The 15,922-nt window shown below is 37.3% G+C and overlaps 1 protein-coding gene across 4 annotated transcripts in view; it reads right to left on the reverse strand.

Annotated features, from left to right (window-relative positions):
• FSTL5 (follistatin like 5) overlaps positions 1 to 15,922 on the reverse strand; it is a 930,680-nt gene that overhangs the window by 164,821 nt on the left and 749,937 nt on the right. For all 4 annotated transcript variants that reach the window (XM_027567276.1, XM_027567275.1, XM_027567274.1 and 1 more), the window contains exon 9: positions 998 to 1,159. In XM_027567276.1, coding sequence (XP_027423077.1) covers positions 998 to 1,159 — 162 coding nt within the window. The remainder of the gene's footprint in view (positions 1 to 997; positions 1,160 to 15,922) is intronic.

Genomic DNA, 15,922 nt, shown 5'->3' on the forward strand with positions numbered 1-15,922 from the left:
AATAAATTGAATGGTAGTCCCCGTCCAGTGTTCTTGCCTGGAGAATCCCAGGGACGGGGAGCCTGGTGGGCTGCTGTCTATGGGGTCGCGTGGAGTCGGACATGACTGAAGCGACTTAGCAGCAGCAGCAGCAGCAGTATACTCATATAGAAATAAGGAAAATATATTCATTTCTAACAGTATGAATAGAAGGAATTTAAAGGCATGGAATAAGGAATGTAATGCCACGTAACAGATATTCCAGTAAAATGACTGTCCCTGGACTACTCTTGACATTGGAAATAAGATCTGTAAATTTTATTACTTACTATGATAATCAAACTATATGCAATTAATTTTGCATTATTTTGATTATTTGATATGATAAAGATTATCTGTTTTTTAATACCATACATGTGTGGTTAGTATAATCTGTATAATGACTAATCACAACTGCATATTAGATTGTTAGAACATGTAGAATATTTATATATTAGAATGCAAGAACTTCATCACTTTAAAACAACACAGATGTGAAACATATTTAGCAATATTTTTATTTTTTTTTTCCTTTGTTCATTTGGAAAGTGTGCTGTAAAATATTTCCTAAAGAATTTCTATATTATTGACATATTCTGTAAAACATATTTTAATGTATGATTTAAACATATAAATTGTCTCTTCAGAAATGTATTTAATGAAGGAATTCAATTATTCTGTTCAGCATATCTGCTATAATTCAGAGGATAAGTTTTAGAAGAAAAACAATATTTTACTTATAAAAATAATGACATAACTAATCATTATGACAAGACTATTATTTAAAACATTAAAAGTATTAAAGTATTGTTTCAAATATAATGTCTTAGGTACTAACATAACTTTTTTTCATATTCATTGCATACATTGTCACCAAGTATCACTTTCTCTTTTTTCCAAAGAATGTAAAATGTGTTATAAGTTTTAGTATGAAATTTCTGCATTGTTATTTAAGAGAAAAAATGCAAGTAAAAAGCACCTTGAAGTGTGAGTTGCTTGGACAGTTTTGGTGTAATATCAATTCCATTCTTCAGCCAGCTAAGCTGAGGATTTGGTATGCCTTCTGCATGGCACCTGAGACTTGCAGTAACTCCAGGTTCTCGGGCTTGACTCTCTGGATACACCCGGATTACTGGAGGAACTAAAATTAGAAACAGAAAAGAAAATGATTAGTATCCGTATATGCCACTTGATTTTCTGAAACAAAGAAAAATAGCAATTGTATGTGTTAATAATGCTATGCATTTCTACAATGTCTCAGTTTGCAAATCTAAGTAATTTGGTATCCACTAACATATGCCAGTGGTCCCTGGATAAAAGCTATTCTGAGACTGTACCAGGTGAAATACGAGGTAAGCCCAGGATATCTTGTTTCAATAACTAAAGAGGCCCTTAAGGAATGAGAAAAACATATCAAAAAATACAAAACCAGTTTAAAGGGGCTTTCATTTACCAAATACAAAATAATTTGAGCATTAAGATAATTACCAGTTATGAAGGAGTATAAAAATAAGACTTTAAGAATTCAGTTATATAAGTAAATGAATAAATACTTAAATGGGAGAAAAGGAAAAGCTTTTCCTTGCTATAGCATTTAAAAAAAATTACAATAACAGTTCCACTTATGGTACATAAGACTCCAAATGGCAAAAAAAATCTTGAGAAAGAAGAGTGGAGCTGGAGGAAATAAGCTTCCTGACTTCAGACTATACTACAAAGTTATAGTCATCAAGACAGTATGGTACTGGCACAAAAACTGAAATATAGATCAATGGAACAAGATAGAAAGCCCAGAGATAAACCCAACCACCTATGAGAACTTTATATTTGACAAAGGAGGCAATATACAATGGAGAAAAGACAACCTCCTCAGTAAGTGGTACTGGGAAAACTAGACAGTTATTAATACATGCAAAAAATGAAAATAGAATACTTTCTAACACCATACACAAAGATTAACTCAGAATGAAGACCTAAATGTAAGACCAGAAGCTATAAAACTCTTAGAGGAAAACATAGGCTGAACTCTCTTTGACATAAACCACTGGAAGATCCTTTATGATTCACCTCCTAGAATAATAGAAATATAACTAAAAGTAAATAAATGGGATCTAATTAAAGTTAAAAGCCTTGCACAGGAAAGAAAACTATAAACAGGTTTAAAAGACAACTCTCGGAATGGGAGAAAATAAAAGTGAATGAAACAAATGACAAAGGATTAGTCTTCAAAATGTACAAGTAGTTCATGTACCTCAATACCAAAACAAACAAACAAACCAATCAAAAAGTAGGCAGATCTAAATAGATATTTCTCCAAAGAAAACATACAGATGCCCAACAAACACATGAAAAGATGCTCAATATTGCTTATTATTAGAGAAATGGAAATCATAACTACAATAAGGGATCAACTCACAGTAGTCAGAATGGCCATTATCAAAGAATCTACAAACAATAAGTGCTGGAGACAGTGTGGAGAAATGGGAATTCTATTGTACTGTTAGTGGGAATGTAAATTGATACAGCCACTATGGACAACAGTATGAGGATTCCTTAAAACACTAGGAATAATACTACCATATGACTCAACAATCTCACTACTGGGCATATACTCTGAGGAAAACATAATTGGAAAAGACACAGGCACCCCAATGTTGAAAGCAGCACTATTTACAATAGCTAGGACATGGAAGCCACCTAGATGTCCATCAGCAGATGAATGGATAAAAAAAGTTGTGGAACACATATACAATGGAATATTACTTGCCCATAAAAAGGAAAATATTTGAGTCTGTTCTAATGAAGTGGATAAACCTAGAGCCTGTTATACAGAGGTAAGTAAGTTAGAAAAAGGAAAAAGAAGTATCATATATTAATGCATACATATGTGATCTAGAAAGATAATACCAATGGCTCTCTTTACAGAGCAGCAGTGGAAATGGAGATATAGTGAACTGACTTGTGCACACAGTGGAGAAAAGAGAGGGTGGGACAAACTGAGAGAGTAGCCCTGAAACACATAAAATACCACATATAAAACGGATAGCCAGTGGAAATTATCTCTGTTATGCAATGAACTCAAACCTGGTGCTCTGTAACAGTGTAGAAGGGGGGGTTGTGGTGGAAGGTTGAAAGAGGGTTCCAGAAGGAGTGGACATATGTATACTGTCTGAATGGCTGAATCATGTTGCTGTACAGCAGAAACCAACACAATATTGTAAGGCAATTATCCTCCAATTAAAAATACAAAAGTTAAAGAAAAGAATTTAGGATAATTCTACTTATGGTACACACTAAAAATATAATATTTAGAAACAAATTTCACCAATTTATGTGATGGACACGGAGGCCTGGTGTGCTGCAGCCCATGGGGTATCAAAGAGTCAGACACAACTGAGTGAGTGAACTGAACTGAAAATCACAGCAGATGGTGACTGCAGCCATGAAATTAAAAGACACTTGCTCCTTGGAAGAAAAGCTATGACCAACCTAGACAGCACATTAAAAAGCAGAGACATTACTTTGCCAACAAAGGTCCGTCTAGTCAAGGCTATGGTTTTTCCAGTAGTCATGTATGGATGTGAAAGTTAGACTATAAAGAAAGCTGACCGTTGAAGAATTGATACTTTTGAACTGTGGTGTTGGAGAAGACTCTTGAGAGTCCCTTGGACTGCAAGGAGATCCAACAAGCCCATCCTAAAGGAAATCGGTCCCGAATATTAATTGGAAGGACTGATACTGAAGCTGAATCTCCAGTACTGATGGGAAGAACTGACTTATTGGAAAAGACTCTGATGCTGTGAAAGATGGAAGGCAGGAGGAGAAGGGGACGACAGAGAATGAGATGGCTGGATGGCTTTAACGACTCAATGGACTTGAGTATGAGTAAGCTCTGGGAGTTGCTGATGAAAACAGGGAAGCCTGGCATACTGCAGTCCATGGGGTCACAAAGAATCAGACATGACTGAGCGACTGCACTGAACTGAACAGATAACATGCTGTTGAGGACGTGGAGAAAAGGGATCTCATGTACATTTTTGGTGGGAAAGCAAACTGGTGATGCCACTGGGAAACTAGTATGAAAATTTCTCAAGAAATTATAAATATATCTGTAAAGAAGTCAATAATTCCCCTTTCTGCTTAAATAAGCCTTAATTGATAAAGATTCCTTCTGAACTTTAACCTCGATATTCTCACCAGGAAAAATGAGATTTAATAATATCTCCCCTGTTATATGTATTCATTCCTCTGGTGCAGCTTTCATAGCAGTACCTTAAGAGTGAAAATTATAACGTATTCATTGACTCTATAAATAATGCTGAACACTTCATAGTCATGTTGCTGGGAAGATGATTCACAGTGAGGTTAATGGCATCTCCAGGTCACACAGCTTATTGTAGCCTAGAGTTTGAGATAAAAGTCATGGAGCTCTAATTCCTGGACCAACCCTCTCCACATTTCATGTTGCCCTTAACCAACCTGGCTGAACATAGTCTGTAATAGCCACTGAATTTAGCCAATAAGAAAGAAAGAAAAAAAGAAAATCTGATGAGTATTAAAAATAAGTATGTTCAAATTTTCTGTGGTCAGAATTTCCTATGCCAAAACTTTTTATACATATTTGTATATATATATATATAAATATATATATATATATATATATAAATATATACTGTGCTAATTTGCTTCAGTTGTGTTCGACTCTTTGAAACCCTATGGATTGTAGCCCACCTTCCTCCTCTGTCCATGCGATTTTCCAGGCAAGACTACTGGAGGGGGTTACCATGCCCCCCTCCAGGGGATCTTCAATTCCCAACCCAGAGATCAAACCCACATCTCTTAAGTCTCCTTCATTGGCCAGTGGGTTCTTTACCACTAGCACTTCCTGGGAAGCATATACATGTATCTATAATGTTCTGGCAGTCCCACTTCAGGATATATAATCAAAGAAAAAGGAAGTTTATTATCTCAAAGAGATAGCTATATGTATGAACATCTTTCCCATGTTCATAGCAACATTATTCACAGTAGCTTAAGTATGGAAAGAATCTAAGTGTTCTTCAACAGTTAATAGTAAAGAAAAAAATATGTATAGAGACACACATATATAATCATAATGTAAATGACAAGCAAAAGGTGGAAATGATACAAGTATCAACTGATAAATAGAAAATAAAATTTGGTTTATCCATACAATAAAATATTATTTGATGATGAAAAGAAAGAAGTACTGATATATGCTACTATTTTAACATGCTAAGATATTACATTAAGTGAAAGAAGTGTCACTCATAAGTCCACATATTGTATGAGTCCATTTCTATGAAACATCCAGAATGGGTAAATCCATCAGGATTAAAAGCAGATTAGTGGTTTATAGGGGCTGAGGGGAGGGAGAAATGTAAAACAACTGCTTGGTGGATATCAGGATTATCTGAGGGATGATGAAAATGTCTGGGGAGTAGATGATGAGATGGTTGTACAACATTTTAAATGTACTGTAAACCACAGAACTGTTCACTTCAAAATGATTCAATGTTACATGAAATTTACTTTGATAAGAAAGGAAAGCTTTATAGAAGTGCTTATAAGTCAAGTGACAGAGAAAGTTCCCATGTCAATAGCAGCAAGGAAACAATATTCATATGAGGGAGCCATCCTGAAAGTAAATTCTATAGCAAGGTTTTAGATCACTGCAGCCTTGGCCAAAATGTTGACTGCACCTCAGAAATACTTCATACCAGGGCCAACTAACTAAGCTTTTCTCAATATTTTTTAATGTCATTTCTCTACTTATTATCTTTTATCTCTTTATTATAGTTTAGAATTATTATTATGTTGAGAAGATGATGCAGGTTTGCTGTTTAAAGCCACTAAGCATTAGGTAATTTAGTATGTGCTCATAGATAAATAGATAAAATTCCTCAAAGTTGAGAGCAATATAAACTTAATACCAAAATTAAGCAAGGACATTGCTAAAAAAAGAGTAACTACTGGTCAATTTCATTCATGAAAATAGACTTTAAAAGTTTTCAAATATATTAACAAACAAAATCTAGCAGAATATAAAATGATAATGAAAGTGTTAGCTGTTCAGTCATGTCCAACTCTTTGTAACCCATGGAAGGTAGCCCACCAGGCTCCTCTGTCCATAGGATTTCCCAAGCAATACTGGAGTGGGTTGCCAAAATGATATTAGACCATAAAATATTTGTTTTGCTATAGATATTCAAAAATCACTCAATATAATTTACAACATATATAGGTTAAAGGAGAAAAACCATAAATCTCAACAGCTACAGAAAAGTCATTTACTGTTAGCACACAGAAATGAGCAAGTATTTTACATTTTAAAATAAAGGATGTCTTAAAATATACACTAACCTTGATAGATGATATGATTAAGTAAAGTAAAATACAAAATAATCCATGGATGAATTGTAGAATAAGTACACTTTCACTTTCACTTTTCACTTCCATGCATTGGAGAAGGAAATGGCAACCCACTCCAGTGTTCTTGCCTGGAGAATCCCAGGGACGAGGGAGCCTGATGTGCTACCGTCTGTCAGGTCACACAGAGTCGAACACGACTGAAGTGACTTAGCAGCAGTAGCAACAGCAGTAAGTTTGCATGACACAAGTTATTTATATTTGTAAATATGAGCAACAAATATTCAAAGTATCTTGAATAATACAGTGTCATAAAGCAACAGAGCTTCCCTTCTTTTATAATACTTGATATTCCCTGGAAGCTCAGCTGGTAAAGAATCTGCCTGCAAGGCAGGAGACCCCAGTTTGATTCCTGGGTCAGGAAAATCCACTGGGGAAGGGAAAAGCTACCCATTCCAGTATTCTTTGGCTTCCCTGGTGGCTTAGATGGTAAAGAAACCACCTACAATGTGGAAGACCTGGGTTTGATCCCTGGGTTGGGAAGTCCCCTGGAGAAGGAAACAGCTATCCACTCTAGAATTTCAGCCTGGAGAATTCCATGGACAGAGGAACCTGGCAGGCTACAGTCCATGTGGTTGCAAAGAGTCAGACATAACTGAGTGACTTTTACATTCATAAACCAACAAACATATATATATATATATATATATATATATATATAAACTTACCTAATGAATGTCCATGCCCCTTGCAAGAAAATTTTAAAATGTTATTTGGAAAAATGTTAAGAAAAATGAGATAAGAACTAATTAATGGAGAAATAAAACCTATTTTCTGTCCTCTTGTTCTTGCCTAGAGAATCCCAGGGACAGTGGAGCCTGATAGGCTGCTGTCTATGGGGTCCCACAGAGTCGGACACGACTGAAGCGACTTAGCAGCAGCAGTTTTCATTATGTCAATTTCATTCATGAGAAGTTCTTTGCTCCTTTGCCTCCCCATGCCTCAGTAAGGTAAACCCATTTGTATAGGAATCTTTAAATATTGTGCCTCTTACCTGAATTATTTTATTTACTCTATTAACTGGTCATAGATATGTTACCCAATATCTGTGACAAATTGTAAAGTGATATATTGATGTGGGAAGACAAGTCTCCTTACTCTCATGTGTATACCATTCAATAATGGAAGCCAAGGAGCAAATAACTTTAACACAATGTTTTCGTCCTGCAGCTGAGCTGATGAGGATGTGATGCGTACATAATGAAAGGAGTGATGGACACAGCAAACGTTAAGAGAGTGTTTGAATAGGATTTTGAAGTGTTTTTTAGGAGTATAACAAAAGGACAAGTGGATGTATTTGTGAGGGAGGTATTTATAGCAGAAACGTAAGACCAGAATATCATGTATTGTTTCAATGAGTGCTTCTTCAATTTGAGTTATATTGTGGGCAGTTAGATGTATTTCATACACATCTGTTCTAAGAGTCAGTTACTCAATTTGCCACCAACGATCCTGTGAGAGAAATTCTGCATTCATTCAATAAACATATGTATATTGATTACACTTTGTGGAAGGGTTCAGGAATTATACAATGATTAATTATTAACTATACAATTCTCAAATGATCATGTAACATATTTTGAGAGTTGGATGAGAATGTAAGTACATTAGGGCAAGTGATTTAGACACTTTAATTCCAATATCTAAAAGCATTTGTTCTTTTCAAGAAAAACAAATATATTATCTCTAATATAAATATTAAATGTATTCATACTGAAAACGAGCTGTTCTAGATAGGTGGATTTTCTAAATGTTGGAGGTGAAATCTTTTATAATACTTAATATTTAAGATGAGCATTTATTTTTTATGAAAGCCTCAAGTGAAATACAGATTTCATATTTAGAAACTTCTATGATAATGAAAGCACTGCTTTATTTGGCGACATTCAATGACATTTAGACTGTGACAAATGAGTGTGAACCCTTACTCTGTTATTCAATAGTTATGTGATCTTGAGCACATTTTTAAATCTTTTTAAGCCTTTGCTCTCCTATATTGAAAACGGATATTGTATCATACTATACAGGTTTTGAAAACCAAATGAAATAATAATAATTAAAGGTTTTATATATTACAAATGATATATATTACATTGTTTATGCTATATATAATATATAATGCTATTTATACTACATATATATGATTGTATATATATAGTACTGCTGCTGCTGCTGCTAAGTTGCTTCAGTCATGTCCGACTCTGTGTGACCCCACAGACGGCCTCCCACCAGGCTCCCCCGTCCCTGGGATTCTCCAGGCAAGAACACTGGAGTGGATTGCCATTTCCTTCTCCAATGCATGAAAGTGAAAAGTGAAAGTGAAGTCACTCAATCTTTTCCAACTCTTAGCGACCCCCTGGACTGCAGCCTACCAGGATCCTCCATCCACGGGATTTTCCAGGCAAGAGTACTGGAGTGGTGTGCCATCGCCTTCTCCATTATATACATACAGATATATAATTATTTGGCAGTGGGGTTTTGCCTTATTTAATTATGGTATCCTCATACATAGCTGAGTGATGAAAGAACCATAGAGTATGAAAAAGTGGTCCACAGGGTGTGCAGTATAGTTTTATCATACTTGCCCCTTTTTCACACTCAGACTGGCATTTTCTGTTTAGAATGACCATGAGAGTACATGTACCCTGCATTTACCTTAGTAAGAACATAGTTTGGCAAAAAAGGAAAGAGTCTAGCTCTCAAAGACTCTGCAGGATCTATCTTAGCAAAGGGACCACGGACAGAAAATGATTGGAGGAGCCATTGTACAATCTGACTGACTAATGAACAGATGTAAACCTTTCAAATCCACTGGAATTATAAAACCAGTAGCCTGGTTGAAGTCATCAGATCAGAACTATAAACATGCCTATCTCCCTATCATCCCTTAGTTTCCATTCTTGGTTATAGATACTCTAGACATCATAAACCATACTCATGTCAACTGTAATGCAGAGACAGAAAAAGGGGGCTAAAGAACGCTCCTCAAAGACTCAATAATCATCTAGGATTTGACTTTGTGTATTGGCTTTCATAGTCTCAGATGTGGAAAAATAGCCTCTTGATGAAGGTGAAAGAGGAGAGTGAAAAAGCTGACTTAAAACTCAACATTCAGAAAACTAAGATCACGGCATCTGATCCCATCACTTCATGGCAAATAGACGGGGAAAAAGTGGAAAAAGTAACAGATTTCATTTTCCTGGGCTCCAAAATCACCGTGGACAGTGACTGCAACCATGATATTAAAAGACGCTTGCTCCTTGGAAGAAAAACTTGTGACAAACCTAGACAATGTATTCCAAAGTAGAGGCATCACTTTGTGAACAAAGGTCCACCAAGTCAAAGCTATGGTTTTTCCAGTAGTCATGCATGGATGTAATTAGTTGGACCATCCATAAAAAAGGCTGAGTGCTAAAGAATGGATGCCTTAGAACTGTAGTGCTGGAGAAGACTCCTGAGAGTCCATTGGACTGCAAGGAAATCAAACCAGTCAACCCTAAAGGAAATCAACCCTGAATATTCACTAGAAGGACGGATGCTGAAGCTGAAGCTTCAGTACTTTTGGCCACCTGATGTGAAGAGCTGACTCACTGGAAAAGACCCTGATGCTGGGAAAGATTGATGGCAGAAGGAGAAAGGGATGACAGAGGATGAGATGGTTGGATGGCATCACTGACTTAATAGACATGAGTTTGAGCAAACTCAGGGAGATAGTGAAAGACAGGGAAGCCTGGCATGCTGCAATCCATGGGTTCACAAACAGTCAGACACAACTTAGTGACTGAACAAGAACAAAGCTGTGAGCACCAGAATTCTGCTACATATTTCACAATGCTGCTGCTGCTGCTGCTAAGTCGCTTCAGTCGTGTCTGACTCTGTGCGACCCCATAGACGGCAGCCCACCAGGCTCCCCCGTCCCTGGGATTCTCCAGGCAAGAATACTGGAGTGGGTTGCCATTTCTTTCTCCAATGCATGAAAGTGAAAAGTGAAAGTGAAGTCGCTCAGTCCTCTCCGACTCTGAGAGACCCCATGGACTACAGCCTACCCGGCTCCTCCATCCATGGGATTTTCCAGGCAAGAGTACTGGAGTGGGATGCCATTGCCTTCTCCAACATTTCACAATACACCCACACAAAAACGCATGGAAAACAATGATAGGAAGTAAAACAATTTTGATTTTTGTTCCCTTGATGATTACTTACATAACTTATTTTAAAATAGCAAATACATTGGTAACCAACAACAGGGAAAGGGAGGAAAGGGGTAAATTATGAATTTGGGATTAACATATATACATTACTATATATAAAATATATAACAAACAAGGACCATCTGTATAGCACAGGGATCTATATTCAATGTCTTACAATAACCTATAGTGGAAAGGAATCTGAAAAAGAGTATGTATACCCACACAAACCCATATAATATATATATATATAAATATATACAACCATATATATTTTTCTTTTATATATATATATACTCTAATCATTTTACTGTACACCTGAAACACTCTAAATAAACTATCCTTTAATAAAATAAAAATAAGAATTAAATAGCAAATGCAATTTCAAAAACAATTCTCATAATACTTCTATGCCTACTTTGCTGGCGACATACAACATATGTTTAGGCTCTTGAAATATGTAGCACTGAGTAGTTTTTGTAGCATTTTATTTTACTGGAGCTTAAAACAAATAATTTTTTAACAAGATATTTTAATATGCTGCTAGCAAACCTATATCATCATAAAATGTGGAGTAAAAAGACACTTTCAAAACTGACATAATCTCTAATCACTTAACAACAGGGGAGTTAGGAAATGAACTATGTTTTTAAAAAATATGTATATAGAAAGTCAAAATGGATAACTACTTTCAACTAGTATTTAATAAGAGAAAGTATATCTTGTCACAATATAGTCAAGGCAAGGCTTAATATTTTTTGCAACATTCTTTGGAATAGTAAAAACTTGAAACAATCTAAACATATTTGAAAATTAGTTTGAAAGGGAGAAACCAATCAACTGAATGATAACAAGGTACAACATCATTCGTGTTAGAATATACAGATATTATATGTGTCACCTATATGCCTCTGATACTTCCCAAAGGAGAATTTTTCAAATAATATGTTTAGTTTTCCTTTGCATTCTTAGCTATTTCTACGTTATTGATACACATGTATGTGAACTGAAAGAGAATCAGTCAACAATAATTCTTTGTCATATTGATGATTTACTCATATAACATGTTTCTCATTTAGTGTACTGGTATCCAAGTGCTTATTTAACTTATATGCAGAGTACATCCTGAGAAACTCTGGCCTGGAAGAAACACAAGCCGGAATCAAGATTGCCGGGAGAAATATCAATAACCTCAGATATGCAGATGACATCACCCTTATGGCAGAAAGTGAAGAGGAACTAAAGAGCCTCTTGATGAAAGTGAAAGTGGAGAGTGAAAAAGTTGGCTTAAAGCTCAACATTCAGAAAACGAAGATCATGGCATCCGGTCCCACCACTTCATGGGAAATAGATGGGGAAACAGTGGAAACAGTGTCAGACTTTATTTTTTTGGGCTCCAAAATCACTGCAGATGGTGACTGCAGCCATGAAATAAAAGACGCTTACTCCTTGGAAGGAAAGTTATGACCAACCTAGATAGCATATTCAAAAGCAGAAACATTACTTTGCCAACAAAGGTCCTTCTAGTCAAGGCTATGGTTTTTCCTGTGGACATGTATGGATGTGAGAGTTGGACTGTGAAGAAGGCTGAGCACTGAAGAATTGATGCTTTTGAACTGTGGTGTTGGAGAAGACTCTTGAGAGTCCCTTGGACTGCAAGGAGATCCAACTAGTCCATTCTGAAGGAGATCAGCCTTGGGATTTCTTTGGAAGGAATGATGCTGAAGCTGAAACTCCAGTACTTTGGCTACTTCATGCAAAGAGTTGACTCATTGGAAAAGCCTCTGATGCTGGGAGGGATTGGGGGCAGGAGGAGAAGGGGACAACAGAGGATGAGATGGCTGGATGGCATCACTGACTCGATGGACGTGAGTCTGGGTGAACTCCGGGAGTTGGTGATGGACAGGGAGGCCTGGCATGCTGTGATTCATGGGATAGCAAAGAGTCGGACACGACTGAGCGACTGAACTGAACTGATCCAAGTCGTTTTCCTTTTGTCTGCCTTCTGATGGATGAGGATAAGAGGCTTATGGAAGCATCCTGAAGAGAGAGACTGACTGAGAAGGAAACTGGGTCTTGTTTTGATGGGCGGGGCCATGCTCAGTAAATCTTTAATCCAATTTTCTGTTTATGGGACAGGCTGTGGTTCCTCCCTGTTGTTTGACCTGAAGCCAAACTATGGTGGAAGTTATGAACATACCTCTTTCAAAAGGTCCTATGCATGCACTGCCTCATTCAGTGCCCCCAACCCTGCAGCAGGCCACCACAGACCCACTCCTCCACCAGAGACTCCTGGACACTCACAGGCAAGTCTGGGTCAGTCTCTTGTGGGGTCACTTCTCCTTTCTCCTGGGTCCTGGTTCACACAAGGTTTTGTTTGTGCCCTCCAAGAGTCTGTGTCCCCAGTCCTGTGTAAGTTCTGGATGTTCTATGGTGGGGTTAATGGCGACCACCTCCAAGAGGGTTTATGCCACATTCAGATCTGCTGTACCCAGAACCTCTGCCCCTGTGGCAGGCCACTGGTGACCCGTACCTCCACAGGAGACACTCAAACACTCAAAGGCAGTTCTGGATCAGACTCTGTAGGGTCTCCTGGTGTGCACAAGGTTTGTTTGAGCCCTCCAAGTATCTCTGGCAGATATGGAGTTTGATTCTAAATGTGATTTTGCCCCTCCTACCATCTTGCTTGGGCTTCTCCTTTGCCCTTGGACATGGGGTATCTTTTTCTGGTGGGATCCAAAATTCTCCTGTCAATGATTTTTCAGCAATGTGTTGTAATTTTGGAGTTTTTGCAGGAGAAGATGAGCACACACTTCTTCTACTCCGCTATCTTGTATTGATCAAAATTGCTCATTCACCTAAGTTTACTTAAATAGTAATTGGTGGAATCAGCAAATGCACTCAGACAGTGTGACTATAGAATTTAGTCTTATCTCTTGTGCTATACTGTCAAAATGTAAATACTGATGTTTTCATACTGAGTGAAATAAGTCAAACAGAGAAGGAGATATATGATATTCCCTATATGCAGAATTAACACTGTGACTTTGACACAGGTCCTTTACTTCTCTGAATATTAATTTCTTCACCTCCCTTTCCTCCATTAATCCTTGGAAGCTGGTCCTGCCACCATTACTAATGATGTTCCTCAGGCTAAAGCAGCCACTGCAGTCCTCCTTCTCCTGTGGAAAATTCTTAAAGAGATGAGAATGCCAGGCCACCTGACCTGCCTCTTCAGAAATCTGTATGCAGGTCAAGAAGCACAGTTACAGCTAGACATGGAAAAACAGACTGGTTCCAAATTGGGAAAGGAGTATATCAAGGTTGTATATTGACACCCTGATTATTTAACTTATATGCAGAGTACATCATAAAAAATGCCAGGCTAGGTGAAGCACAAACTGGAATCAGGATTGCCAGGAGACATATCAATAACCTCAGATATGCAGATGACACCACCCTTTTGGCAGAAATGAAGAAGAATTAAAGAGCTTGGGCTTCTCTGGTGGTTCAGAGGTTAAAGTATCTGCCTCCAATGTGGGAAACCCGGGTTAGATCCCTGGGTTGGGAAGATCCCCTGGAGAAGGAAATGGCAACCCACTCCAGTATCCTTGCCTGAAGAATCCCATGGACGGAGGAGCCTGGTAGGCTACAGTCCATGGGGTCGCAAAGAGTCAGACATGACTGAGTGACTTCACTTTCTCTTTCTTGATGAAAGTGAAAGAGTTTGCCTAAAACTCAACATTCAGAAAATTAAGATCATGGCATCCAGTCCCATCACTTCATGGCAAATAGATGGGGAAACAATTTAAACACTTAGAGACTTTATTTTGGGGCTCTCCAAAATCACTGCAAATGGTGACTGCTGCAGCTATGAAATTAAAAGATGCTTGTTCCTTGGAGGAAAAGCTATGACCAATCTAGACAGCATGTTAAAAAGCAGATATATTATTTTGCCAACAAAGGTCCATCTAGTCAAAGCTATGGTTTTTTCATTAGTCATGTATGGATGTGAGAGTTGGACTATAAAGGAAGCTGAGCACTGAAGAATTGATGCTTTTGAACTGTGGTGTTGGGGAAGAGTCTTGAGAGTCCCTTGGAAAGCAAGGAGATCCAACCAGTCAATCCTAAAGGAAACGAGTTTTGAATACTCGTTTGAAGGCCTGATGCTGAAGCTGAAACTCCAATACTTGGCCACCTGATGCAAAGAACTGACTCACTGGAAAAGACCCTGATGGGAAAGATTGAAGGTGGGAAGAGAAGGGGATGACAGAGAATGAAATAATTGGAAGGCATCACTGACCTGATGGACATGAGTTTGAGCAAGCTCCGGGAGTTGGTGATGGACAGGGAGGCCTGGCGTGCTGCAGTCCATGGGGTCACAGAATGGGACACAACGAGTGACTGAAATGAACTGAACTGAACTGATCAAGTGATGGTCTGAAAAATGTCTCACATAAACTTGAAGGATTAGTGATTGGCATAACAACTATTTAACCTCGGTGACAAGCTACACAGTAATAGTAGGTTATTTTTCTCAGGATACACATTATGAAATATAAATGAGGATTGATTTTAGCCTGAATTAAAAAGTCAATAATCCTCCAGAGAGCATTTCAAGCCATTTGTTACAGTCAGTTTTACATAGGAAGTGCACTCTATGAACTTGTTTTTCCTTTCTCTGGACAGTGCATCTAAAAAGAAACCTAGGGGACCAGTGGGTTCCTACATTGGCCTTAAATCAACTGCCTCATAATCTAAACAAAGGGTAATTTTAAAGCTGTCTATTCACTGAAAAGTTCCTAACAATATCGGATGTCTTACAAAAATATCTCAGCATTTTAAATGGTTGAATTTAGTACTATCATAATATCAATAATTGTGCTGTCAAATAATATCAATATAGAATTATCAAATAATATTAACATTAAATATCAATATTTATTAATATGTGCATACAAACACATTAAGTTTATGTATTATGTATTATTCAGCTTTATCCTATAAATATAGCTAAGTTTCTGTCATTTAAAATGGAAGGTATGTAAGAAGACCTAAATATTTGAATTTTGTTTATGAAAAAATTTTAAGTATAAAATCTGATTTTATTATCTTAAGATTGTAATTGAGAAATATTTATTAACAACTTCTGGTGTAGCATGTAGTTCTAGGTGTCATTCTCACATGTTCAGTTTTACATATAAACATGTTGAGTGACTGCTGAGACCACAATTGGAAATTAGCCTAAGAGACTATGGGAAATA

This window comes from Bos indicus x Bos taurus, chromosome 17 (genome assembly GCF_003369695.1).
Source record: "Bos indicus x Bos taurus breed Angus x Brahman F1 hybrid chromosome 17, Bos_hybrid_MaternalHap_v2.0, whole genome shotgun sequence".
NCBI lineage: Eukaryota > Metazoa > Chordata > Mammalia > Artiodactyla > Bovidae > Bos > Bos indicus x Bos taurus.